At 41.0% G+C, this 26405-nt stretch overlaps 2 protein-coding genes across 2 annotated transcripts in view; one reads left to right on the top strand and one right to left on the bottom strand.

The window, feature by feature from the left end:
* Positions 1-10506, bottom strand: part of TMC5 (transmembrane channel like 5) — a 29834-nt gene extending 19328 nt beyond the window's left edge. Inside the window, 2 exon segments of the mRNA XM_040575031.1 lie at positions 66-227; positions 8282-10506. Coding sequence (XP_040430965.1) covers positions 66-139 — 74 coding nt within the window. The 5' untranslated portion in view covers positions 140-227; positions 8282-10506.
* Positions 10507-10869: 363 nt separating this feature from the next.
* Positions 10870-26179, top strand: TMC7 (transmembrane channel like 7). Its single transcript, XM_040574816.1, has 16 exons — positions 10870-11054; positions 11323-11557; positions 14233-14381; positions 14736-14903; positions 15100-15185; positions 15706-15851; positions 16329-16476; positions 18051-18221; positions 19382-19539; positions 20463-20577; positions 21088-21185; positions 21492-21675; positions 22527-22657; positions 22953-23108; positions 23870-23948; positions 25016-26179. Exons 1-16 carry the CDS (start codon positions 10988-10990, stop codon positions 25073-25075), a joined length of 2151 nt encoding a protein of 716 aa, XP_040430750.1. The 5' UTR covers positions 10870-10987; the 3' UTR covers positions 25076-26179.
* The last annotated feature ends 226 nt before the right edge of the window (positions 26180-26405 follow it).

Genomic DNA, 26405 nt, shown 5'->3' with positions numbered 1-26405 from the left:
CCCCTGCACATAAATAATTGCATTTCTTATGGCACAGTCACAGCAACAGAATTAAATAAACTCACTTTCTATCAATTTCCAGTGTCTCTGAGAAGTGGTAGTCGGGATTTTCAAAAGCTTCATTGTAATAATAAGACATGATGAGTCTGTGGTTTGAGGGAAGAAATCTTCCTTATTTTTGTCTCTGCTGCTTCAGTAATATGTTCATGACAAGACGGATTTTAGACCTAATTACAAAACAGATGCATATACATATGAAATGGAAAGAAAGGAAGTTCATTTTAGCACAATAGTTAGATTGTCACTCTTCTAACAAGTAACATGAAACAATATAAATGGGAAATGGTTCTAATTTTGTTCTCTGGTTTTATTCTACTTACCATTGAGAAATTAGGGTCCATGAGAAGTTGCAGGTAAAATGAGAACTATTTTTCTATAGCTATCTCTACAAAAAACTAAGGACCTTGAGCACGTTTCCCCAGCATTGACAGACAAGTAAGAACATGTTGAAACATCAAGGAGAAAAATTCTCTTTCTTCTTCATACAGGAAAAGCCAGACATACAATTTTTCTCTGATCACTGTGATTCCAAAGAGCAGGTGAAGGCTGCCCACTTCCCTACTAGCAGCAGCACCTCTAAGCCTTAGTTGTGAACACAGGACACATTGGATTAATGTTGTGTACAGAGCTGACATTATTTAGAGAACCATTCGTAATGAGGGCTCTTCTAATGACTTAATGTATTGATCTTGTAAATAGTTTCATTCTTAGCTTTATTTCTTACAGAGTGTTCCACTTTACCATTAAACAAACCAGACTTGTTCAGAGTTTAACTTTATTTACAGGAATGGGAGTATGCAGTTAAGCTGGCAAAAGGAGAACCTCATACTCAAATTAAAGACAGAATCCATATTAAACAAGCAATTCTTGAAATTATTCAGAAGTCTTACTCAAAAAAAATGAAAAAGAAGCAATTTTTAGCATTTCCTCTTAAAGGCGTCATGCCAAGTTTGATAGCTGGCAAGATATCCAACAACAGGGAAGAAAAATAAAATAAAATAAAACCAAAGGACATGTCTGGCAAAATCTATCCGATGCCATGCTTTAATCTCAGCTCCACTCCTAGAAATGTAAAGCTGAATCTCATTTAACATTACCCTCTCAAACAGCTTTTCTGTCTTCAGTGGTTCTCACTTCTAATTTCTAGTGCAGTAAAGAAAGTATCACATGAAGAAAAGTATCTTCCAAATGGATAATTGTAGTGTCTTTTTAAGGCTTTTGAAGGCTTGTCAAAACCCTAACTCTTAAATTACTGTCGTGTCGTTTACACACGTAAGGATTTTGGCAGATACTCTAAAATTATGCTGTGTGACATACATTTGTAAAACATTGTCCAGGTTTTGCACAATGACTTGCAAAGAGATCTGCCTGTAAACATAGATTATTGATTCTTACATTGTAATTAGAAAATTGTCTGCGCTTTCATTATATCATGATGCAGCATGTTTTAATGATGCCCACATCTTCAGCAATTATTCAGTTAAAAAAAAAAAGCACACCAGGCAATTGGTATGTGCTCTATCACCCTTGGCTTCTGTAAATAATGGACTTTGATCCCTGCCAACAAGAAACTGTAAACACAGCCTTCCCTTGGTGAAACTTGTATTTTTCAGGCAAAAACCTACTGAGACAGGGTGAGATTCACATGTAATCAGACAAGTAACAAGCAAAGTCTCCTCCCCCTATCCCCAAAGAAAACCAACAATCACTCCAGGAAATGTAAGAGTCTTACATGAAAAGTCATGGCAAGTTTTAATGTCCTGAGAGCTAAGCTTTCTTTGACAGAAAACCACTTAGCCCCTGATGAGCTTTTGAGAACTAGCTTACAATATATATGGAGTTTTATACAAACTATTCGGGAATTAGCATGTTCTGTCCTTACACTCCATCAAAAAGCATAGAAACACAATTTTTGAAGAAGATAATGATGGCCTTCTGCAAGAATTTGCCTGGAAAACTAAATTTCCCTCTCCAAGAACATTTAGCATTTCAAACTGTAATGGAAAGCTAACTAAGAAAAGATGCCTTTCTGAGAGGAAGAAAATTCTGAGACAACTCTCTCAGACAACTCTCTTTGAAGAGTGCCCCAAAATACACTGGTTTCCCAGGAAGCCAAACTCTCGGTTTCAGCCATCCGGAAAGCTGGGAAGCCTGCCAGCAAAGCAGCTGGAGAGTTGAGCAAATATCTAACCAGCTCATCAACTTGCCTGGTCTTCGTTCAAACTGTAGAGAGATCAAACATTCAGACAGATAAACGTAGGTTCTGTAGAGCCAGCACTACCCAGAAGCGCTCTGTTCTGGTAGTAAGCATCACCCAGCTACACCAACCAGCCCGCTAAAATACACCCAACCAGAGGAAACAGATCAGCATGACTAAAAAATACATCCATTACTTCTTTCTCTTACTTCTTGTGAAGACCTCTAGACCTTAGGCTTGCAAAAACACCCAAATAAGCCCAAGACAGACAGTCCATGGGCTCCATCATTATCCACTTTGTTTCCTTTGAGTTAAAAGATGCACTTTATGCCAAGATTTCTGCAAAAATCCACAGAGACATTTACAGTCTGAGAAGGAATCCAGCACGTGAAACAACACACTGTTTTTTCTGCACTCCTGAAGCTTAGAGGATTTTAAATAGATTCCCCATGAATGCTGAGACATTCAAATTTTTGCAGTTTGCTCCTGCAAAAACTAGAGATTTTTCTCTTGCTAGCTGAGAATATTAGATCCTAAACCTTGAATGGCATTTAGAGCAAGCGAGAACATGCATAACCCATGTTTTTTGTCTGAGGCTGTACTTTCTCAAAGATTATTGTGATATCTGGTGCACACTGTGCTGCAGAGTGGGATGGAGGTGTGTGTGTGCATGCATGCTAAGCGTGTACAAGTGGCGTGCCAGGGTTACACAGGTAGCACAGAGAGGGTGTACACACAGCACACCAATCCACCCTCTTCCTCCATCCCATGCCCAAAGACCATGAGAAACTTTTCCTATCAAATCAGGTACATACATTATTGTTTTGGTTTGTGGTTCGATACACTGGCAGTTTATAAATTTCTGATCAGGTGTAGTTTGTTGGAAGGAACCAGAAGCACGTAATACTGAAGCTAAATCATCTCCTTCTCTTTGACCTATGACTGGATCCAGTGAACCATAGCTCCAGGAACAGCTATGAGGTTTAGACTTAGGTTCCCCTTGAAAAAATTATTTTCCAGAAGGAAAAGATAAATAAAATAGCTGGAGAACAAAGGTTATATATCAAGGAAAGAAAGCAGGAGCTTGACAAACCTTTTCAGGGTGGCATCTATTTTTTGGATGACATTTTGTACTTTGGCAAACAACTAAACAAATCTTGTGCTCTCCCTCTGGAGAACAGAAGGGTTTAAGGTCAGTGGGCTTAAGAATCAAAGATATGTAAGTAAGGTACAGGACAGGTGGAGAAAGGGTGCTTTCCGCTTAAATCATTCAACACACTCTGTAATGATAGAGAACAGGAAACTCCAAGCAATGCAAACTCGCGCTTCTGGATCGATTCCCAGAAAAAAATAACTGCTGTCACGTCACAAACCAACAGCCATGACAAAATATTCCAGGTTACTTTCACCTATTCCTGTTCGGGTAATTCACTGCTATAGGCACTAATCCTCTTTTAGAATATTAATCAAACAAACGTGACTGTCTTGCTAACTACACTTTGTCCTGGTATCAAGTTTCAGGAAAGCCATCTACACCTTCGAGTCATTTACCTGTAATCTCTCAATAACAAGGATTACATAAAGTAAATTCTACTTGTGCAAATCTTGTAGACAAATGCAAACGGTAAATTGCGGAACTACATCATAGTTTACCTAACAGTGATGAATGAAGGGAATAGAATTCATGGAAAAAATGATTCATATGGTGGAATGTGTTCCTTTAGCATAAGGATCTTTCAATTTTGTAGGCTAGAACTGAACAGTACTTCCCCATTATATATGTTATTTTTATTCATGAACCCCTCTCCTGTCTAACATGTTCCACACAGCTTCAAACTGAACATCAGATTGATTTCTCGAAGTGAAAAGTAAGCTTGAGAGTCAGACTGCAGTTAAAATTAGATTACATGTTGCATCAGTAACAAAGGTCTGGTACTAACCGCTACTCTTCCACCATCTCTTCCCCAACAGTTTCAAGGCAGCTGCAACAAACTAGGAAGTCTCTCAGAAATCTAAAGAGCCTGTGAGCTAAACAAGCACTCCATTTGAGAAAACAGGATCTTAAATTGACCTATTAGCAATGAAATAAGTGTGAATTATACAGGGAAGTGAAGGTTAGCTTTTATGCATATTGCCAAAGTACCTGGTCTGCACTGACAAGTGCCACCTCTTACTGGCTTTCTATTGTGTTTTTGTTGTGGTCACAACAGACAATAACAGAGATTTATTATGGTAGACCTTTGGTCAATTTCAGTAATGCAAACCATGCCTCGGCTACCAAAGATTTTCCCAGTGAAAGAGATGTAGTAGCAGCAAAGACTCATTTGTTTACCACTGCAGAGTCAAATTACAGGTAAGAAAAATGGGAAGGGAAGGGTGACAGCATCACCATTACTGTCACAACGCTGTTACCTCTCCCAACACCTTGTTGAACTTCAAGCTCACAAAGGAAGGTATTTCCTAGTCCTATAGTTCAACGCTCCCTACCAGAATACAGATCCCATTCTCTTTGTCCCCTCCATCTCTTCTTGATGGGGGGGAGCAGGGTGCAGAGAGGCTGGGCAGGCTGGCAGGAGCAGACAGAACAGTGTCTGTCTGACATGGGGACATCCTACTGCTGGACTATCTCTGCTGTCAGCTGAGTGCTCCCAATGTTTCCAGCTACAGCTTCAGCCCAATGAGCTCAGCTTCTTATCTGCTGTATATCCATTTTTTTACCTGCTCACTGGGTTGCCTTGTCCTTCCCATTTAGTAGTCTTCTTGTTATTTCTTCCTACCCCAAAATATAGTAACACTACAACGTTTTCATCCTGTTCATTTTGTTCGCAAGTTAATCTAATTCTATCATCCGTGGTTGCTTAGATAAGGCTTTTGGAGAAGGACTGACAGCTACTTAATGTTTGCAGGTCTCAAGCAGGATTCTACAGCTCTATCTGAGTTTAAATGCCTTTACAATAAATAACATGCTCCTGAAACATTAAAAAAAATTATTACAGCATATAGTTTAATTTCTGTGTCCAGTTAAGTGTCTCGAGAACTTGGCACACACTTCAAAATTTTTGCTTAAAGGAAATGGATTAAAACTCGGGTACTTCAAAGTACTCTCCCTGATCTAGCACACAAATACCTGCTCCTCCACCTAAAAGGGCTCACACAATCACAACTGTTATGGACTGAAGTACATACAGTGATGATTTTGTATTATCTAATTGTATTATCTAACCCTCTTAAGAGATCCTTTTGACAGCAAATCTCTTGTGCTTTGATGCTCTGTTGCTTTTATTTTCTTACCTCAAGTAGCCAACTTAATCCATTGGGAAACCTAAGCGTTGGGTGAAGAGGAGAAATCAGGGATGTACCTAACTACTAAAATTAGAATAGGGAACTAAAGAGTAAAAACAGTATACCTGGCAGACAGAGGAAAGATTAGCAAGAATAAGAAACTGTGAACAGAACTCTGCATTATTTTTGTGACACTTGAAAAACTTTACCTAGCTCATTGTCTGATCATTATCGTGAAAAAAAAAAAGTCTAAGGCAAGCATCACTTCATACCTGTGCAAGTCAGTCTTGTGACTAAATTTCCTAACTACAAACTATCACCTTCTTTGCATATGAGGACTAAATCTTGCTTTGCAAAACAAGTTTGTTAAGTCTGTCTACAAACCAACACTACCAGCTACTCAGATCTGAAGGAAATGTCTAGTTACAAAAAATTAAAAAAAAAAATAAAAAAGGAAGTAATTTTCAAGGGCACCTGTTTGGAATTGACTTTACTGCTTTCCATGGAAAGACAGCCTATCACACCTGATCTATTAGAGTATTAGAGGCAAGAGATACAGATTACAACAGTTCCAATGTTTTGCTTTGTTTATTCTGTACGTGTAATGGACACCTATTATGTTTAAATGCAACCTTCAAATTATACTTTAATGAGCAGTATCAGTTACAGGAGTCTCATTTACAAGTTCACCTTACGAAAACTACACATACAGTCATTTTAAGTCAAAACAGTGTTTTGAAGACACACAATTTTGTTGATCTGACAAAAAGCTATCGTTCTGTTTGTAATTTTTAGCTTAACTTCCTGTTAGGATATTGTCATCTCATCCTATTTACACAGCTAGCACTTATGATGACCCTGAGGGAAAACAAAAGCTATTCACCATATTCTAGCAAGTCAACTAAGAAGCTAGAAAACATCTGGGAAGAACCAGTGAGCAGAGCAGAGTCAGTTCCATCACGGCTTTCTCCTAGCTCTTCAAAAGCCTTACATGCAGTTTTCAAATTGCTGTACAATTAATTTTGTATAAACTACTTTTTTTTTCAGACAAAGCGAAGCTAAATTAGAATACAGTGTAACACGTCAGTACATTAGGGCTCTACTCCTCAGTGAACATACAGAAGCTACGGACTATACAAGTCACAGTTAGAGTCTTTTTCACAAATTTATGAACAGGGACATCTCCACAAAGTGCTAGTGCCTGTTATGTCAGCCCATAGAGCAACACCACAACACCTCACCACTTTCATGGCAAGAAAAAAAGACCTCCCAGCATATGCGTGTCCCACAAGTTTACTCTAGAAAAAAAAAAAAAAGAGGTGAGAATATGAGGGAGAAAAAAGTATAAAGGAAAATAATTGATTGCTTTGTGCTAGGCCAAAACAGGACGCAATTTCCATTACATTGCTTAGTATGGAAGTCTGCTGCTATCTTTGTCCTGTGTCGGGCTGTTTTACGTGGGCAGGGACTCACATAGCACTCACATCTGAGCCATCATTCTCGAGCACAGCTTCAGTTATACACTGGTGTATAACACTACTACATGGAAAAGGATCAGGCCACTGAGTCCCATGAGTGGCAGAGGAGACTGTGGTGACACAAGGTCAGTGGAAGCAGAAGTTAGCACAGCCTCAACCCAGTACAACTGACTCCTTGCAGTTTGCTTAACAAAGACTGTTTCGAAGGAACAGAGGTTTAGCAATGAATCTTGGATGTAAAGATTGGGCTTTGGATGTAATCTTCTGCATGGAAGAGTTTAAACCTTTGTAGGTTTGGGATAAAGAGGAAAAAAAAAAAAAGTAATGCTGGGACTGGAGGAAAAGAGAGCGATGTTTAAGTAGTAAGCCTGTGTGTTTTGAGGGTGTTACAGAATGCTAGACCACAAAGAACATGAATCTTAAATGGGAGATTGCCCTGCCTCTTTAACAACAACAAAACCAAAACCAACACCAAACCAAACAAAAAAAGACTTCCCTTTACCTTCTACAATTTACGAAAATTGCAACCTGCTGTTCAGAAAATGCAGTGCCACATCCATTCATTAGCTAGCAGCCTCCAAATCACAAGCTGCACCTAGCAAGAGCAGACGTTACGCTGCAAGCTGGTGACCGCAGCACGACTGGTGCAACCCCTCACAGACTGGTGCGTGGCACACCCCATCACGCTGAACACATCAGGGAAGGCTGAAAATTGCTGTGGCAATCCCCTATGGGATCGACCCTTCCAGCTGAAGCCAGCAGAAGCTCTTAAGTGACAAACGGGGAGCTGAAGCTGCGAGGTGCCACATAATTGGGCTGCCACCAAGGTGAGGACACCACTCCAGGTGGCTGCTCACCTCCCACCTTGCAGAAGCCGGGCACATCCCCAAGCACACATGCAGCCCAGCCTTCAGACTTATATCCCTCTACAATAACAGTGAGCCTAGAAAACTGCAGCCAGCTGTCTGGCCGTTCAGGCAACTCCTCCAGCTCAAGGTGCAGAGAGAAACCACCGCCCAGCCCCACCATCGGAGAGCAGCTGCAAGGCTCTGAGGGTCCCCTGGGGGCTCCCCAGGCTGCCTCCACTGAAACCCCAGCGCAGCCCCGACCCCTCACCTGCTGCCAGCCACCCCACGTCCCACAGCAGGCACCTGGGTCCCACACCCTGCCGGCTCTTCCTGCAGCCCCGGACCGCCTCCAGTGAAGTCCTGCTCCTGAGGCTTACGGAGAGGGAAGGAGCAAAACAATCGTTTTTTTGCCTTACCTGGTACAGAACACGTCACTTGATTTCCAGCTGATCTCCCAGGCACTCGCCTTCCCTCCAGGAGTTAACGCGTGCCTTGCTGTTGGCTCGGATCACAATAGCAACGCAACAAAGGGACAGAAAGTAATTAGTTCCAGACCCGTGATGTTGGATTGATTGTTGGATTAATCATTTGTAGAGCAGAGATAAAGAAAAATCTTGACCTTGCATCTTTACCTGTATTGCAGGAAGGCTCATCTAGTGGTAAAAAAAAAAAAGTGAGTTCACACTAAAGCTGGCAGTACTTAGCAGCTTCTGGGTGGGGGATTTCATACTAGCCTCACCTTGCTGAACTCTGTATGGAACATACAGAATTTCTTCACCTTTAGCATGATACATACCTCTCTGTTTTTTTTTTTTTTTTTTTTTTTTTTTTTTGACTAAAGATGCCCTTACCAGCCACTGGGGAATCAGTAACAAACCAATTTGCTCCATGTTCAGAAGCTGTGCTGTTGTAATGCCTGAGGATCACTTTTACCGAATGGATGGTGCTTTTCCAGCTCCTAAACTGGGTAAAATATGTCTATCCTGTACCAGGTGCATTCAACATAGAGTTAGGTGAAGTTTCCTGGTCCTGCTTTATGTTTTGCCCAAAGCAACATTCCTGACGTGACTGCAGAGGACTTGTCTGTAGATCTCCTGTACTGATCCGGGAGCTGCCTGCATGTGGCACAGACCACAGAGAAAACACAGGGTAGTTGAACACAAGAAGCCCCAGAATTAAACACTCACTAAGAACTTTTGTGAACCTTTAGTAGCCATTTTAAGCTGTGGCATTATGAAGAGGAATATGAAGAAAAAAATGTCCTGGAAACGTGCTGTTGCTAAATGAGACAGTTGGATCTCCAGCACTGTGGGAAATAGTATATGGCACTGGCTTCTGTGCTCAGCATGGACTAAAAATTACTGCTTTTGTGAACAGGGTACACTGGACAAATAACACGAGAGAAGAAGCTGCTGCACTCCCTGTGTGACTGACAGACTCCAGCTCTATCACCCGCTCACATCTCCTCAGCGTGCTGCTCTTCCTGTTCTCACACCTAAAATTGCTGTGATCCTCAAAATTAACTGAAACATTGCCAAGTGCCTAAAAAGCTTTCTCTAGTGAAAAAGAAAGAATAGAGAATGTTCTCACAAAATTCCTGGGAAAGTTAATCTTGTTTCAATTTGTACAATCTTTATTTAAATTTGTTCTTACAGGGTCATTAACCCAACACTTTTCTACCCCACAGCATTTCAGAAAGGTAATCTTATTAATCAGCAAGTATATTACCTTTCTGCTTTTAATTCTTAGGGGTAAGAAAAGGAATAAAACCAAAAAGCAATATTGACAATATTAGTTATATTGTAGACTGATATACCATCACAAAAACATGAATATCTACAAAATGTTTTTCTGAAAAGCAGTTCAGTGCAATAAGGAAGTCACTGTGCTTTAATTACATCTCAGTATTCTCTGTATCTTTTTTCCTCTGCAAGTAATACATCAACTTATTAATCATAAACATGTACACCTAAATTACTTTGAGTACATTTAGATGTCAGCTTACAGTTTTATCATTAACATTTTATGGTTTTATTATGAAAAGTGATGTAGCCATATAGATTCTTCTTGCTAATAAATCAATTTGAAGATCACATACCTGACGTGATGACGCATAGGTGAGAGAAGTTAAAAAAATCTCCTTATTTATGTCTGATTCATCAACCTGAAACCTAACGATGATTCTTCTTAACAGCTACTGCAGGAAGTGGATGAGGAATATTCAGAAAAATCCAGTTATCTGTTTAACTACCAGTAAAATACAGTAAGAAATGCCAGAAACGCTTTGCTTACTTTTTCTCACATAGTACTGTTGAAACTACTGTAGGTTTCATTTTACTTAACACTTTTCCTCACATACACGGTATATTCACACCAAAGGTAAGAATTCCTCCAAACAAGGTAGGGAGTTGAGCCATATGATCTGACAGGACTTGACCAAATATCATTTTTAAAGGAGTTTTTACTGCACCTCGCTCTGTCATGTACCAGTAACAGAAGACATGTAAACAAAACCCATCTCCAAGCCAATGCGCCTCAGCCTTGCCCTCACTCATGGGGTGTTTGGGCCTCACTTCACTCCAAAAAAAGGTTTTTATTAGTGTCTATATGCCGTGTGTTTCTTCATGTGATTTTTAAAGTAAGCCTTGGGTATGAGGAATAAAAAGACTTTAATGCCCCAAAGTCTGAAATCCTTCTTTTCAACATCCAAAGTGATGCCGAGGAGGGAGGGAAGCCCGATACCTCAGCCACGGTGCTGAGCCCCCTCTCCTCAGCCGCTCTCCTCACACCGCGGGGCTCCGCCGGGCGGGGGACGTGAGGAGAAGCCCCCCGCCGCTACCACCCCCTGCCCTCAGCCGGGGACAGCCGCTCGCTTGGGGACAGGGACGGGGACGGGGACGGGGACGGGGACGGGGACGTGAACGACCCCAACCTCAGCTCCCAGACCCCCGCAGCCCAGCCTGAGGGCGCCCCCTTCGGGCGAGGCGCCCCACAGAGGCGGCCCGGAGCGGGGAGCCTCGCCCCCGCCCCGCCAGTGGCCCCGGCCCCGCGGCAGCCTTCGCCTCACGACTCCGCAGCGCCCGGAAACGGCAGCGCTGGGCTGGGGCGGCCCCGGGAAGGCGATGAGCGGGTTCGGGGCCGCCGGAGAGCTGCCGGGCTGGGGGCCGGACGGCCCCAGCGGCCGAGGCGGTGAGGGAGCGGGGACGGGACGGGGCGGGCGGGCACCGCGCGTGGCCGGGACGGGTGAGGGCTGCGTGGGGACGGAGCGGCGGCGGGCGCCCGTGGTGAGGGAGCGGGGAGCTGAGGGAGCGGGGTGAGGGAGCAGCGCTGCCCCCGTCCCCCCTCAGCGCCCCGGGGTGCCGGAGGCTGTAACAGGGCTGCCCTCCCGGCTTGCCGGCCGGGTGCCATGTTTTGAGCGAGCTCTGCTCCTCACCGCCGTGCTTCCTCCGTCCCGCAGAGATCTTTTTCCCCGAGGAGGCGCACGCCGCGGCACCTGCGGATTTCCTGCAGGAGCTGCCCAGCTACCGCTCCGTGCTGAGGCGCCGGGCCGGCCCCGCGGCCGGCCAGGACCCGCAGGGCTCGGTGGGGCCCCGAGCTGGAGAGGCGCGGGGGCCGCAGCCCGAGGGAGCCGAGCTGGCCGCTCGCCCCGTGAGGGAGCACGCCTTGAGCATCGCGGAGAAGAGGAGGTTAAGGTTAGTCTTCACGCGTTTTTTGAGTTTTTTAAAAGTTACACGCTGTTAAATATGTGTAATACACGTACGATGGGAGACAAAGATAGAACGGGGTTTAGTTGGCCCTGTGGGGTACGGCTTTGAAAATAAGTCCCCCAGGCTCTTCCCTCACAAGACAGGGCTCCCTGTCACATCCTCACCTGCGGAGGTGTGACTGGGGACTCTTAGCTGGCATTAAGGAGCATTTGACCCGCTGAGCTGGAAGAAAACAGTCAGAACTGCGCATTACCTGCTGCAGACAAACATGTTTCTGGCTTCTGAAACGATTCACTTCCTTCTGTTGTCTTGCCCTTTTAAGGGTCATCTGTCAGTAGGGTTAGCCCCTTCCCTTTCTGCTCTGTCTGCTGCTGTTCCTCAGTCCCGTTGGCAGTTTTCTCAAATACACCGTGCTTTCCCTGATGTGTCTCATTATGCCTGGAAAGAGTGTTTTGAGACCTTTTCTTTTCCTCACCCCTTCTTTTTTGTTCTCTGCCACGAGCAGTTCCTGTCCTCTGGCGGTAACCCTCAGCCAGGGGTTGTGTGCTTTGCCCTGCCTGTGTCTCTGCTTGTAACCTGTCGTCTCCTGTCCTGCTGCTAGCCTGAAAGCTCTTCTGGGGAGAGAGTCCATTACTTGGTTTTACAACATTACTGTCTAGGCACATTTGGACCTTTAGATCAGGTGCTTGGTAGTTGTGGTCATGAGCTGGGGAGAGGTGAAAGTACAAACAGATGCGCCACAGAGAACTATTGCTTGCAAGAGCAGCTGGAAATGGGAAGGACCAGGTAGGGGTGGCTGGACCTGGGTAACAACTCTTGCAGCCTGCCTCTGGAGTAAAGCTTAACCCTGCAGATGGAACACAAGGAGCTGCAGAAGATCTAGATCATGATAAAGGAACGTTCTCCATACGCCAAATTTTATTTAAAGTTGAGTGTATAAAGCTTGATTCCTCAATTAAAAACAAACTGCGGTTCTGTGGCCATGGTGCTTGCTAGCAATGGAGTTGGGATGTCCTGAGCTTGTTTACAAGTTTTTAACACCATGGGATTCTGGTGGGGCTCCTTGGCTCCTCCGCAGATCAGTAATTGTGTGTGTATTGTGCAGCAGCTGCCAACACAAAATGCTTGATATAATAAATGCTGAATACTCAATGTCTGGAATGAATATGCAGCCCACGCCTGCATTTAAAATGCAAAGCAAACACAAGCCAGATTGTTCTGTGAAGTGTTTGTTTAAAACATTGCATGCTGTAGCCTGTAGTTTCCATACAATGAAACCTTTTGCGAGTATTTACACTTAAAAATGAGATCATCTGCTGCTTTTTTGATTGCTGCAAGCAGGGTTTAATCAGGTTTTCTATCCAAATCCTAATTTCACGTTCAGCTGAGTGGAATGAAATTAATATCACCTTAAGTTATGGAAACCACGTCAACATAGAACACATGTGGCAGTAGCTGTGGTCTTGACACAGTACGCTGTTGTTCAGTGAGTCACTTATGCAGTGGCCACTTACGCAGTGGTTGTGTACAAACTATTAAAAAATCAGAGCCTTTGTCTTCTGCTCTAGTGCTCCTTCCTCATGGGTACTTAACTGCTGCAGGGGTGCATGCACCCCCTTCAGGGGTGTCAGACTTTGGAACAGCATTTGTTGCAAACAAATCAGTTTTCAAGCTATGTTTCTGGGGGGCTGTCTGTTTTTAAGGTTTCTTAAAATAAAGAGCAAAATGCAAACAGTGAGCCACTCAGAATTCTCCTTGACACTGTTGCTGGCTATGTAGCAGTTTCTAAAATGAAAATGTATACACAGATTGTATAAAAATCTATGAGGAGTTATTGAAAAATCACCAAAAATTGTAGACAATTTGTGGTCATCTTTGACATTTGTTTGGAGCTTATTCTTAGAGTGGTTTACACCCATACATATTTGGCAAAGAAACAATTTTTCAAAGTCGTTGAGTTAGCAGTTTACAGTGAATTTTAGGAAAACAGAATCAGTAAAAGTTAATCATTTTTAAAACATTTGTTTTACGTTATGCACTGAAATGTGTAAAAATTAAAATGATAAAACCCAAATGTAATATTTAAACCTATTCATAGCTCTAGATAAGTTTTTTTTTTAAACTTTTTTTTTCCACAACATGTTTTGACCTTCATTCTGATTTTGAAATCTCTTGATTTCTTGATTTTTCTAACAAAAAGATTAATTTTCTAGTGCATTTATAACATGAAAAGAGGGAAGGTAAATAATTTATAGAGATAAAAATTTTAAGAGCGACTTAGTAATGATATACTGGTTAGTTTTGAAGAATTTTCTCTTCCTTTTCCAGCCATTTGTGAATATGACATTGTTGACACCGACTTCTCAAAGATCCTGCCAGGAAGTACAGCTACGCGTTTTTTCTGTGTTGTCCTATTGTCAAGTTGATTATTTTTTCTAGGAGAGGCAAGTGTTTTCTATGAGAGGACTTGCTATGTTTGAATTAACCTGTTAACACAGTGAAGAAGAGGAACAAATGGGGGCAGCTAGTGTACGTTACTCCAACTGCTAGCACTGCGATATCCCTCTGAAGGCTCCAGGCAGGCTCCGCTGCACTAGGTCCTCTTACATGCAATGAAAAAGTATTTCTTGTGCTCAGTAATTGTATTTCCTGTTTCTTAGGGATTATCAGCAGGCCGATATAAAATATTTATCTGGATGGAATCAGTGGAAAAGAACTAGTAGTAAATCATGGAAAAAAGTCCTCAAGGATATCAAGGAATTGTTATCTTACTTGCAGCTTTGGCGGCATGATATTCACAGCATAGAAGGTATTCACCTTCTTTTGGTTTCTCCTCTTTCAACTTGCTCTTTTATTAGTGGTTTTACATGTCAGATGTACCTGTATGGGTTAAACGGTTACCTGCTTCCCTCATTACTGGTGATGAGAAAGTGTTAACTGTATAAAATGGGCTAGATCGAAATATAATGGTGAAAGTGATTAAAAAGTCACATTGCCTTTTCTATTTCTAAAATCCCACAGTGCTTAAAACTGGCTTTAGTAATGTTTCTTTACTACTGTTATATTATTATTATTATTGTTAGTGTAACTGAAATTCTAATCTGTAATTTTCAGTGATCTTTATCATCTTAATTAGTGATACACATGCTTCTTTTATTCCCAGGGAAATTTGGTACTGGCATCCAGTCCTACTTCTCCTTCCTCCGTTTTCTGGTCCTGCTGAATTTTTTAATATTTATCCTGATGTTTGGTTTTGTTACCCTTCCCACTGTCATCTCTAAATATGGAATTTTCAACAGTAGTTTTGCTAAAATTTCTCCAAAGAGCACAGGTAAACATCTTCTCTATGTACTGCTGCTTGTAAGATTTCCGTATGCCTTTAGCTTTTCCCTCACCCACCAGGACAGAGAAATATTGTGTTGGTTTTGTTTGTTTCCTGTAAGAACATGTCATCCTTGAATTAACTTGGTCTTGCAGTTTGGTGGGCATTACTACTAGAGTGACTTTTCCTGCCTTTCTTTTAACAGACTCTCTCTGCACAGTTTATACACCTAGTGGTAATAAGGGACTTGTTTACTTCTATACTTACCTCAAAGATTTGCTCACTGGAACTGTAAGTAATTTCATTTTTTTTCCTTTAAGTTTCATATAACATGTAAAACACAAAAATATTTTACTTAAGGAATGGTGCTTTGATAATTTTGAAAAATGTTAAGGCATAGGCATCACTGGGTAAAATTAGCATTTATCTCTTACCTGTGAGAAGGACATTTTTAAACAGATTTTTACTGAGTGTCAAGCGTCATTGCACACTGCAGCCTGTGCTCTCTTTCCCAGTTGTTAAATGTTACATGATCTAGAGCATACCTCCTTTTATGCTTTCTGTAGCTTGTTAGTGTCCCTGTCACAGTGTTGTTTGATTGGACAGGGGAGGGATTTTAAGTATGTAGCGTCCACATGACAGTTAGAGGCATGTCAGTATTTAGAAGCTACAGACTGTTGTAGCTTGCTTGTGGCCCCAACAGAAATTTTAAATGTACAAAACGCTTGGTTCAAACCAGGTTGGATTGAGCCGAGCAGTTGTTGCTACTGTTATAAATTCTTTTTTAACTGTTCTTTGCATTTTCTCACAGGGATTCCTGGAAACAACAAGTTTGTTTTATGGCTATTACACAATAGATGCTGCGTTGCTCAGTATCATGAGATACAACTTACCACTAGCATACCTGCTGACTACATTTGCCTACCTTGCACTAAGTCTTGTCTGGATAATAAAAAGGTGAAGATGTTGGTATACTTCATTTACTGCTATGCGCTGCACAATTTACGTTGTGTTCTTGCTTGTAGGGAACACTGAATTACAGAACAGTTTTATATGGAAATGGAGAATCTTTTGAGGTTGCAACACCACAGTAGCCTTTGTCTGTTTTTTGGGGAGCTGAAATGGGCAGTAAGGGAGAACACAACTCCAACAATATTTTATATATGTAAAAAGAGAAAGTATGACCGTGGCTAAACGGCACAGTGAATTAACCTGCGTTAGCCTCAGTTGACTTTGTTTGCTGCAGAACCACACGCTGAAATTTTCTAAGAAACTCAATGATACAATACAAATATGCCTGGTTGCTCTTAGGGAATTGTTTAGTCTTTCAGCTAGGTTGCTTGAGCTGTAGGGTTTTTGTGTTTTGGGTTATTTTTGTTCCCTGTGGCTAAAATATGTCTTTAATGAATGAAGTAAAGTTGTGTTTTCCCTTAGGTCTGTGTCAGGATTTAAGCAGAGTTTGGTGCATGATGAAGATCAGTTTCAGAGCTACTGTAACAAAGTCTTTGCAGGCTGGGACTTCTGCATTACAGATCTGAACGCAGCACGGCTAAAACATCGCAGCTTGCAGTACGAGCTCCAAGTGAGAATCTACTGTATTTTTTTACAATTACTGTTTAATATAATTTGGATGACTAAAAAGAGAGGTGTGTAATTGTGTAGGTAATGGAATAAGGATAAGAAGGATTGAAGGAGTTTACACTGGGAACCAGGGAACCACATCCTCTTGCATGCTTTCTAGGTAGCTAGAACTGTGGTGTAACATGACAAGAGTTGGTACTGACGTTGAAGGCCCTTCCCCCATTCACTGGGGACTGAAGCCAAACCTGTTTGCTGTTTATCTGCCTCTTCCTCACACTCCAACCATGCTTCCTGTGTTAGTTTCTACGTAATGAAACAGGAAAAGCTATTCTAGTTGTGGGCAAAAAAAAAACTTTTACTGTCGGGAGTCAGTTTGAATATGTTGGATTGTAAGTCTGCAATGTGGTAGGCAGTTGTTATGAGAGGAATGACATTCAGAAGGGATACTTCACAAATTCAGTGCATTGTTGTCATAAAAAGATGCTAAAATTTTTTCACTAGTTGTCTTTGACACACGTGCACATTCAAAACACTGAGGGAGCTAATAAATTTCCCAAATATCTGTAGAGAGCTCTGAAAGGCTTATTTGGTGAAACCAGTTACCTTTTTTTTCTTTCCCATCTGTACACTGGAAGCGGAGGTTTGTGTAGTGAAACAGTGACCTCTAAAAAAAATATTTCCACCTCAAGCCACAAAGCTATAATTATTGATTTCATAAATTACAGTGAGTTGCTTTCCTCTCCTGTAACGTTCAGTTGCCGTCTTCAGAGTTTTGTTTTTGTTTTTTAAATCTTCCAGCCAGAGCCAGGCAGGCTCTTACTGCATTTTTGCCTCAATAACTCATATCTTAAAAAAACAACCAACCACCACCACCAAGAACAAAACAAAAAAGTTTGTCCCTTTTGTTTGAAGGAAATATTTGAAGTTCTGTTTCTTTGTTAAATTTTTGTTTTGTTTGAAGTACTGTTTGAAGGAAATGAGTCCTCAGAAAATACCTGGATAATTTGTTTTTGTCCAGGTTATGTTGCCTTCACAGGCAATACTCCATTTTCACGAGTTAAGATGAAACATACAAAGTTTACTTGACTAGCTTCTCCAGGCTGGGCTTGTTTTTCTCTGTGTCAGCTTCCACTTGTCCTTCACAGAGTAGAACAAGTTTGAGTCATAACTTACCTTATGGAGATGAGAGGGCCGGCCTGTTTCAGAGTTTAGTACCAGGCTATCTGAGACCAGTCTCTCACAATAGACAAGTTGTCTTTATCAAGAAGATATGTTACTAATACAGTAGAGGTAATAGGATTACAGGATGCTTGTCTTTGGCTACAGGGCCCCCAGACTGAGGAGACAAACCACGCTGGGCTCCCACAGGGAGCTCCCATTCCTGCGTGGACATGTTTGTGGCAATGAATAGGCACTCTCAGTTCAGTCCATTTGGGCAGGCTGTGGAGTGACCCTCCTAGAACAGGCTGTAGATTTGCATATCACAGAGGCAGAACATCCCAGAGGTAGAAGATATGGTGTCAAAAGTTATATGCTGCATCAAAAAATGACACATTATTTTTCTTTTGTTTGTAGACAGACTTGGAGGAAGAAAGAATTAAACGAAAAATAGCTGACAGGACAATGAAAGAAAAGCTACGCATCTACTCTCTGAGAATATTTCTAAATATAATTGTTCTTGCAGTTTTATCGGGATGTTTTTACTCTATTTATAGAGCAACTGTCTTCTCTCAAGAGAAGTCCAATGTAAGTATCAGACATGACCTTAGGACAGATTCAATTGAGTTTGGTGATTAGAGTAAGAGGAAGTGTCGTGAAAGAGTCAAGTATCTTAATATAGCACCTTTCACGTAATGGATCTGAAAACACTTGCTTTCTAAAAGGCCTATACTTACTAGTAGCAGAGAGTGAGAAGGATCAAGAAGCATGTGCAAGAAAAAACACAATGATGTCTTCCTTTGATACAAAGGCTTCTGTCTCGAGTGTCTTGGAAGCAGCTGAAAAGAAAAGCAACCCTCACTTTCCTTGCCATGTAACTGTTCTCACATCTGTGATCTGCTATATAACCATTTGTGTGTCTGGGCAGTGATCTGACTCAGGGAACTGGGTCAAAACAAACTTCATTATGGTCAGTTTCTTGATCTGGTTCACTGTTCGACTGCAAAAACAAACAGTAAGGGAAAGGGAGAGCAAAGATTATGATCTGTATTGTGGCTTGAGTTACAGTTGTGTGGTGAGACAGGAAGTCTTGGAGCAGGGAGCGCTTTGCAGAAGAAAAGGTTCTTGCATCAGTAGTGTAAGGAATACAGTCGATAGCATGTTCATCCCTGGCAGGACAAACAAATAGGAAGAGTGATTCAGAAGCAGAACAGCATGAGCAACCAGCAGTTTAACGGTTTCACAGCAGTATCTGAGTTCTGTGTAGGACCCCAGGGTTAAAGGATCCTAATAGAAATGGAGCTTTATGTATAAGGGTTAATATCTTGACTTTGCCTAAATTATTAGGTAGAGTAGCTTGTTAAAATGACGGGAAAGTCGGGGAGCTGCTTGGCACCTGTAATAATAACTTGAAAAGTGTTGGCATTTTGGCATAGGTCTAAAAGCTGTTAGATTTAGTGCTAGGCTAGGCGGTATGGCCAGATGCAAGCCTTGGTGAAAACAGCCTCTTCCAACAGAAGCTTTGGGGAAGCACTAAAATATTCATAGCAGAAGGAAGGGAGAAGAAAGCAAGGGTGCGTAGCAGCAAACTGCAGAAACAGCAGTGGTCAGGCTTGTTCTAAATATAGGAGGAAGCTGAAGACAAAAAAGGTGCTACCTGAGTTCTGGGTAGGTATCTGAAAGGAACACGATGTCAGAAATGTATCTGTGCATGTAGCGTCATCTTTCTCTCATCTCTTCTTGTACAGAACAGCAGCAGTACGGACTTGCAGACTAATCTCTTAGTTCAGTATTTGCCTTCAATGGTGATCACGTTGGCCAACTTCGTTGCTCCTCAGATCTTTTCAATTCTGATCAGATTTGAAGATTACTCACCAGCCTTTGAAATCAAGCTGACACTGTTGAGGTAAAGATGGTTTTATGTAGCCTGGGATGTTTGAACAACTTGTTCTTGAGAGGTTAGAGATATTGTAAACATTCCAGTATCAAGACACAGAGAGGTTGGACTCCCTGCAATGGAGGGCCTGGGCACTGTAAGCCAAGCAGGCATTGTTTGACTTAAGTTTCATTGGAAGCTTTTATTTAAAATCTGGAAACAATCTCCTCTTTGGTGACAGTACAGTGCAGCCATTTAGTGTCCAAGTTTCTCTCTGTTCCATTTAGTTGTGTAATCTGGACATCTTCAACAATCTGAAAGTTCGTAGGGAAATTACTAGGAAAGTGCTGGCTGCAGAGCTGTCAATTCACACTGCTTTATGTGCAGCAGCTCCCTGAATGAGCAGTTGTGTGTGCAGAGCAACCAGCTTCACTCGTGCTGTACAGCAGCTCAAGGCAGAAGTTAAAAGTTTGGGGATAAAAGATACCTTAAAGTGACAGTATGAAGAACTGGAATTTGGCAGCTTAAGGTGGTAAGATCCAGACTGAAGCATCTGAACTCTGGTCAGGCCCCTGTGTTTTTTATTTCCGATGTAGCTTATTGTCTGTGAAGGCCTGAAGCCACCTAAGAGGAAAATGCTGCACACAGAGTTGTCGTCTGGCCTCTCAAAGTGTACTTGAGAGAATAGCAGCCCGCTGTGGGTTGAAGAACAACAACTTAAAGGACTGATCTATGAGCAATACTGTGAAAAGTAACTAAGGGACTGTATCCTGAAGGTGAAAAGTGATTTAGCCTGTTACTAAAGAAAGCAAGCTTTATCTGCTTGGTTATTCTATTAAAGCTCTCGCATTCTGGGCTCTGTGCAGCTTTGTTGGGCTCCTATGCAAATTGAGTCAGGTGCCAGAATGGCTGTGTTTTGGTACGTTTAAAATTGGGTTTTGCTTTTCTTCCAGGTGTGTCTTTGTGCGGTTGGCCAATATTGGTGTTCTCTTGTTCTCGCTGTGGAGTCAGATCCACTGTGCCAATGACAGCTGTAAGGCCTGTGGATACAATTATGAACTTTATCCTGTAAGCAGATTTATCTTTATTCACAAGTTCAGATGATTAAAAACAAAGATTCTTTTTCCATGAGACTTGCCTGTTTTGAGGTATTCAGATTTGGACTTGAGGTTGTCATTCGTGTTGTACTTAGTGCTGCTTCTTACTGCTTAATGCAAACCAGTACAATTCTCATACAACTTCCATTTGTCTAAAACTCCGATTATCTTATTCCAGTGACAGGTTTTTTATCTCAGACTTTCTGACTGACATGAAGTTTATTTGAGGTAGCTGTGTTTTGGAGACGGTTGTGTTACTGTCTTTTTGCTTCAATAAGACAAATTGTCTGTCTTCAAAAACAGACAAAAAGCATGGCTTGGAAGCTCTGAAAACAAACACTCTAGAAATGCAATTAATACAACTTGAACTTTATTGGTGTTAACTGATTGAAAAGTGTGTTGCTGTAGTGATTGACAGATCTTTTTTTCCCCACTTGTTATTAGACTTATAATCCTGTTTTTTCCTGACTTGCTTTTATAGTGCTGGGAGTCTGCAGTTGGGCAAGAAATGTATAAGCTGTTGATATTTGATTTCATGATAATTCTTGCTGTGACACTTTTTATGGACTTTCCTAGGATGTAAGTATCTCTGCCTTTTGAGCATGCTTTTGCAAAAATGATTTATGAAATGTTTCTTTTTTCAGTTATTAATTCCCTATATTTCTAACTCAATTACGAAATTTAAAATAAAACATATTTCTGGTGACTTGAGTACTTGTTTGCTGTTCAGATGGAAGTAGTTTTTGATATTTGAATCTTCTTTACACATTTTTATGTTGTGTGGTCTAATGCTTTAATGCTAAATTTCTGTATTCCAGATATTACAGATGTGTTAGAATTCAGCTAAGCTCTAGAACTAATTATGTTTGTTTTGTTTGTTTTTAGGTTATTAGTTACTCATTGCTCTTGGAAGCCAGTTCAGTGGTGTGGTTTGCAGGAATTTGGGATTTCTGACAATGTCCTGGAAATCATTTACGGACAGACTATCTGCTGGATTGGAACCTTCTTTTCACCACTTCTTCCTGCAATAGCAACTATAAAATACTTCATCATCTTTTACGTTAAAAAGGTAATGAAGGTGTGTGGTAAATAAAATTGAGCAGCACATCTGTGGTTTGTTTTTTGTTTTGTTTGTTTGGTTTTCAAAACAGATATTTAGTTGATTTAAAACAAACAAAACCTTAAAAACAAAACAAAAAACCAAGGATGCAGTATATTGGAAATGAGGTAATAGAATTCCATTTTCTGTGTGGTTTTTTGCTTTAAAGACAAGGTAGAATTTTCCTTTGAGATCAAGCAAAACAGCACCTTAATGACTACATCATCAATATAATTCATTATATTTTTTTTTAAAGAATATCTTTTTATTATAAAGGTAATAATATATAACAAATCATTGCAAAAAAGTGTTTACTGTCAACAGAGCTTTGAACTTGAACAAGATTTTGCCAAGCTGCTACAAATTTGGAAGCAAAATGGGAAATGGAAGATGTATTAGATATGAGATGTGATTTCAGTGTATCAGAAGCTTTGCTCTATGATTAGACGTCTCCTTCTGTGCAACAATTTCATATCGATCTCATTAATTTTGACAAGAGGGGAGATATTCAATGAAGCTCTAGCAGATCAAAACTAAAGGCTGCGCCATAGATCATATACCATATGTCTGATGTCATTTGGCTCTGTGCAAGTGTGTGAGGCTCTCTGGATCAAACCCTTCCACAAAACAGGAGATGATGATTTATACTAGAATGTAAATCATTTTTGTCTTATCCCTTCTCAGTCCATCAAAGGAATGATGGTTACCTGCTAGCTGGTAGTGTATTTGAAGATGGGAGAATAGAGTTGGTGGGGGAGGTATATTTGCATGTATGTAGATGGATGTACCTGGCAACAGTCTTGCTCCTTTTTCCTCTCCAGATCAGCTTGATACATACGCGTAAGCCTCCAGGTAGGCCTATCAGAGCATCGAGTTCCAATTTTTTCTTCTTGGTAGTGCTGCTGATTGGGCTCGTCTTGGCTTTTATCCCTTTGGGAATCAGCATAGCACAGTAAGTGGCAATTTAACTTCTACAAAGTTGGTATTTGCTTTAAGGTTGTAATTTCCCTAGAAAACAGACACCACATACACTTGTAATGATAAATTAGAATAAAATACACTTGCTTATAATGAAATCAAATTATTATGTAGTCCATATAAACAAAGGTTACTGGGTTTAAGATGAAGTACGCTTTTACCCCATCGGCAACAAGGTGCTGGGCTTGTGTTGGATTATTTTGTCTTTACGTTTTGGTGTAGCATCTCCTTTCTGTTCTTTTTTTTTTTTTTTTTTTTTTTTTTGACAGTATCCCCTCCTCTAAGGCATGTGGGCCATTCAGGAATTTTAACACTTCATGGGCAGTTGTTCCAGATACAATACTCGGGTTTCCAACAGGTCTACAGAAGGTCCTTAATGGCATAGCATCAGAAGCCTTTGCAGTACCCTTTTTTATGGTTATCTGGTGAGTAGTGAGAAGACCTGATCTAGTCATGCAGCTGCATGGTTCATTTCCTTCCTTACTGAACTGATACCAAACAATTATTGGACCATATTGTCCATCTGCAGTCAAAGGCATCAAAGTCCCTATGAAGCATCAGCTCTTTTGTCTTTGCCATTTATTCATGTTTGTCAGGTACTTTGTTCAGTTGGGTTTTGAATGTTGCTAAAAGGCGAGACTCTACAAGCTCTCTGAGCAACCTTTTCCAGTGTTTGGTTGCTCTTGCTGTAATACGTTTTTTGTTTGTTTGTTTTCTTGTGTTTAAATGGATTTTTTTTTTCATTTCAGTTTAATCTGACTGTTTTCAAGTATTTTCTTCAACTTCTATACTTGAGAAACCATGCAATTTATCTCAGACTCCACCCAGCCTTTTCTCCTGAATGTGTTCTCCTGAATTGAACCTGTTGCTGTGTACACAGGAAAAATCAAGTCCCCTTTTTTGTGTGTGTTTGGGTCTGTCTGAACACAACCTGTAAAATCTGGTAGAGGCCCTGCCTCTACATCTCCTAGAGCTCTGTCCCAGACAACACAAATATCTCACAGGTGATTTTGAGCAGAGCTATGCCCTACCTAACCCAGCTCTGTGTTTATTTTTATTTATTTTTATTTCCCCAGTATTTTTCTCATATGGACAAAACAATATTTCCTCTGATCCACAACAGCCTTTGTCTGATCAATTCTGTTTTGTATGATGCTAAGGTATAATGTTGGTTTGTTGTTCGCAGCCTTATTATGTTCTATTTTATTGCCTTGGCTGGAGCCCATAAAAGAGTGGTTGAGCAGCTGAGGGAACAACTGGTTATGGTAAGATTTGACCTACTATCTTTTCTGTGCCCCTAAAATTTTCCTTGTTGTATCAGTAATCAGGCATGCAGAGGAACAACAGTTTTCAAAGTGTTCTGGATATCTGGTGTTTGGACAGGCAGTGAAGAATGTTTTACAGGTTACAAGGGAAAAATAACTGAAGTACAGAAGCATTTTTCAGTCGAGTTGGTTTGCTTAGCTATTAGCTGCAACTGTAGCCTCTAAGAAGTGGTGTCGCTGTTCTTTATCTGTTGTCTTGCTTAAATCTACCCATATGCATGTATTTTCCTGCCAAACTAGAACCTCGACCTTGTGGCTCCTGTCTGTTCCACCATCTTATACAACCTCTGTCTCTGTTTCCTTCTATACTGTCACAATCACCTAATTCACTACCCTTCTCTCCAGGCCTATATTTCTATTTTGTCACATCCAGTCTTACTCCTGAGTGTGGGTCCCAGCACTACTTGCAATAGGTACTCAAGGTGGAGCAAATCACGACTAACTAGTCTTCTGGAGAATGTTACTAGCATAGATATACTTATTTGCCATCATCAAAATATGTTGCCATCTACCAGTTTGATGGTGTTTGCAAACTGCTCTAGTCCAAATCTAACCTTTTTACTATTGCTCACTTTCTTAAGGAAGAATCTGGGTTTTGCGAAGTGCTTCTTTTAGATATGACACTGAACAATCTGTCCTTAGAAAAACAGTGTGCTGGAGAGAGATTTTTGAAGAGCATAATGGATTTAGGAGCAAAAGCCTTGCTGCTCTTGCTTTTTATTTTTGTTTGCTCACTGTTGTTAGACTTCTTGGAAGTACAGTTTCAAAGATTTTGGGTACATCAGATGTTTCTACTAGACCCAAAGCAGAACTGTTAATGTGAGGTAAATGAATTCAAAACCATTGTAAACTTAAAATTGTTTAGGCAGGTGAGGGAGTGTTGTTAACTGCTAATTAGAGTACCATGTAGTGAGAGCACCAATTTATTCCTAATAAAGAAATAAGCTGTATATAAGTAACTTGTACTTCTTTTTATCTAGAGTGTACTTTGTATTCTGTCTTTCCAGGAGAGTCGTGACAAGTTGTTCCTAATCAGAAAAATAACAGAAGCTCAGAAGTGTACTTGAAAACCACAAAAAGCCAGAAGAACTTGACTTCCTGACACTCCTGGAATCACTAGGTAAGAAGAGAACATTGGCATAATGTGAAAACTGCGAAGCTGACTGGCACTGTGACACTGCATTCTCTGTCATGAATACTTAACGTTCTTCATGTTGATTATGCTAGTAGGCCTTAAAGTTTCCAAGACTGGAATGTTGCTTATTTGTACTGTGTTAGACCTCACCAAAAATTGTACAGTAGGACACTTACTGGTGCTGCAATTTCAAGGTTGTTAAGGTTTATGATAAGTCCCTGTTTTTTTCAGGTGTTTCTGGTAAAATGTAATCAGAACTGAAACTTTTTAAAAAAGTTTGTACTGTTTTTATGAATTATGCTTTAAGAACTGGTGAGGGGGAGAGGTGTGATTTTACATGTTTCCTACTCACTTATCTTATAAAACCAAAGCAAAGTGACTTAATGTCAGCATTTTGAAATAGTCCATAGGAGAAGAAACATGTAATGGGTTTGAAATCAGCTTTGTAAATTTTTAGAGAGACTTTGATATTTATTTTGCTCTGAGACAGTAAGGCCAGTTGAACACTAGATAAAATGGTTTAGAGAAAACCAGCAGAGGAGAGTTCTGCCTAAACACTGTGAGTAGGGAGAAACCGGCAGCTGTCAGGTCACCAAGGGGTGTCCTTGCTGCCAGTCTCACGGGCATAGAATAGCCTTTTTTAACATGTCTAAGGCTTTATTATTTGCCTTCATTCGTGTACAGATGTCTTGAAGCCTGCTCTTCTTGTTCTAAACTGTGAATATTTGAGAGTTATGCTATTTGTAGTTAAAAATACAGCATTCAGAAACTTATATGGCAGTATCCTTTAAATTCTTAGTTAATTGAGGTGACGGAGCTGTGTGACTCAGAATACTGTTTCTAGGTAGCCTACTATTATTTAAAGATTGTTCTTCTCAAGAACTTGTGTAAAGAATGCGTACATAACTTGAAATTTCTGTCAGGACACTGGTAGTTGACATGAGATACCATGTTCTTTTTATGGAATGTTTTGTTACGTTCTCTGTCTTCATTTCTAAGAAATTAACGTGTAATAAATGAGTCTTCTTTTTAAACCCAATGGCTGACTTATTTTTAAGAAAAGTTCCGTTGACGCTGTGGGGTTTTATAGATTTATTTTTCCCCCTTGTAGCGTTGGCTGTGGTGAGGCGGGCCGGGCCCCTCAGCAGCTTCCCGCCCAGCCGCGGTGCGCGGCCGCCCCCTCACCAGCCCCCGCCCCCTAAGCGCCGCCCTCCCCACCCCCCGCCCCCCTCCCTGTTCCCATGGCAACCAGCAGACGCCGC

The sequence above is a fragment of the Cygnus olor genome, chromosome 15, assembly GCF_009769625.2.
Source record: "Cygnus olor isolate bCygOlo1 chromosome 15, bCygOlo1.pri.v2, whole genome shotgun sequence".
NCBI classification, from domain to species: domain Eukaryota; kingdom Metazoa; phylum Chordata; class Aves; order Anseriformes; family Anatidae; genus Cygnus; species Cygnus olor.
This window is presented reverse-complemented; position numbering and strand designations above follow the sequence as displayed.

Bases quoted from the DNA above. Each gene is read 5' to 3' on its own strand.
- TMC7 (XM_040574816.1), top strand. From the start codon at position 10,988: ATGAGCGGGTTCGGGGCCGCCGGAGAGCTGCCGGGCTGGGGGCCGGAC. The intron at 14,382-14,735 runs GTATTCACCTTC...TTTTATTCCCAG, and splicing joins TGATATTCACAGCATAGAAG to GGAAATTTGGTACTGGCATC. The intron at 18,222-19,381 runs GTAAGTATCAGA...CTTCTTGTACAG, and splicing joins TCTCTCAAGAGAAGTCCAAT to AACAGCAGCAGTACGGACTT.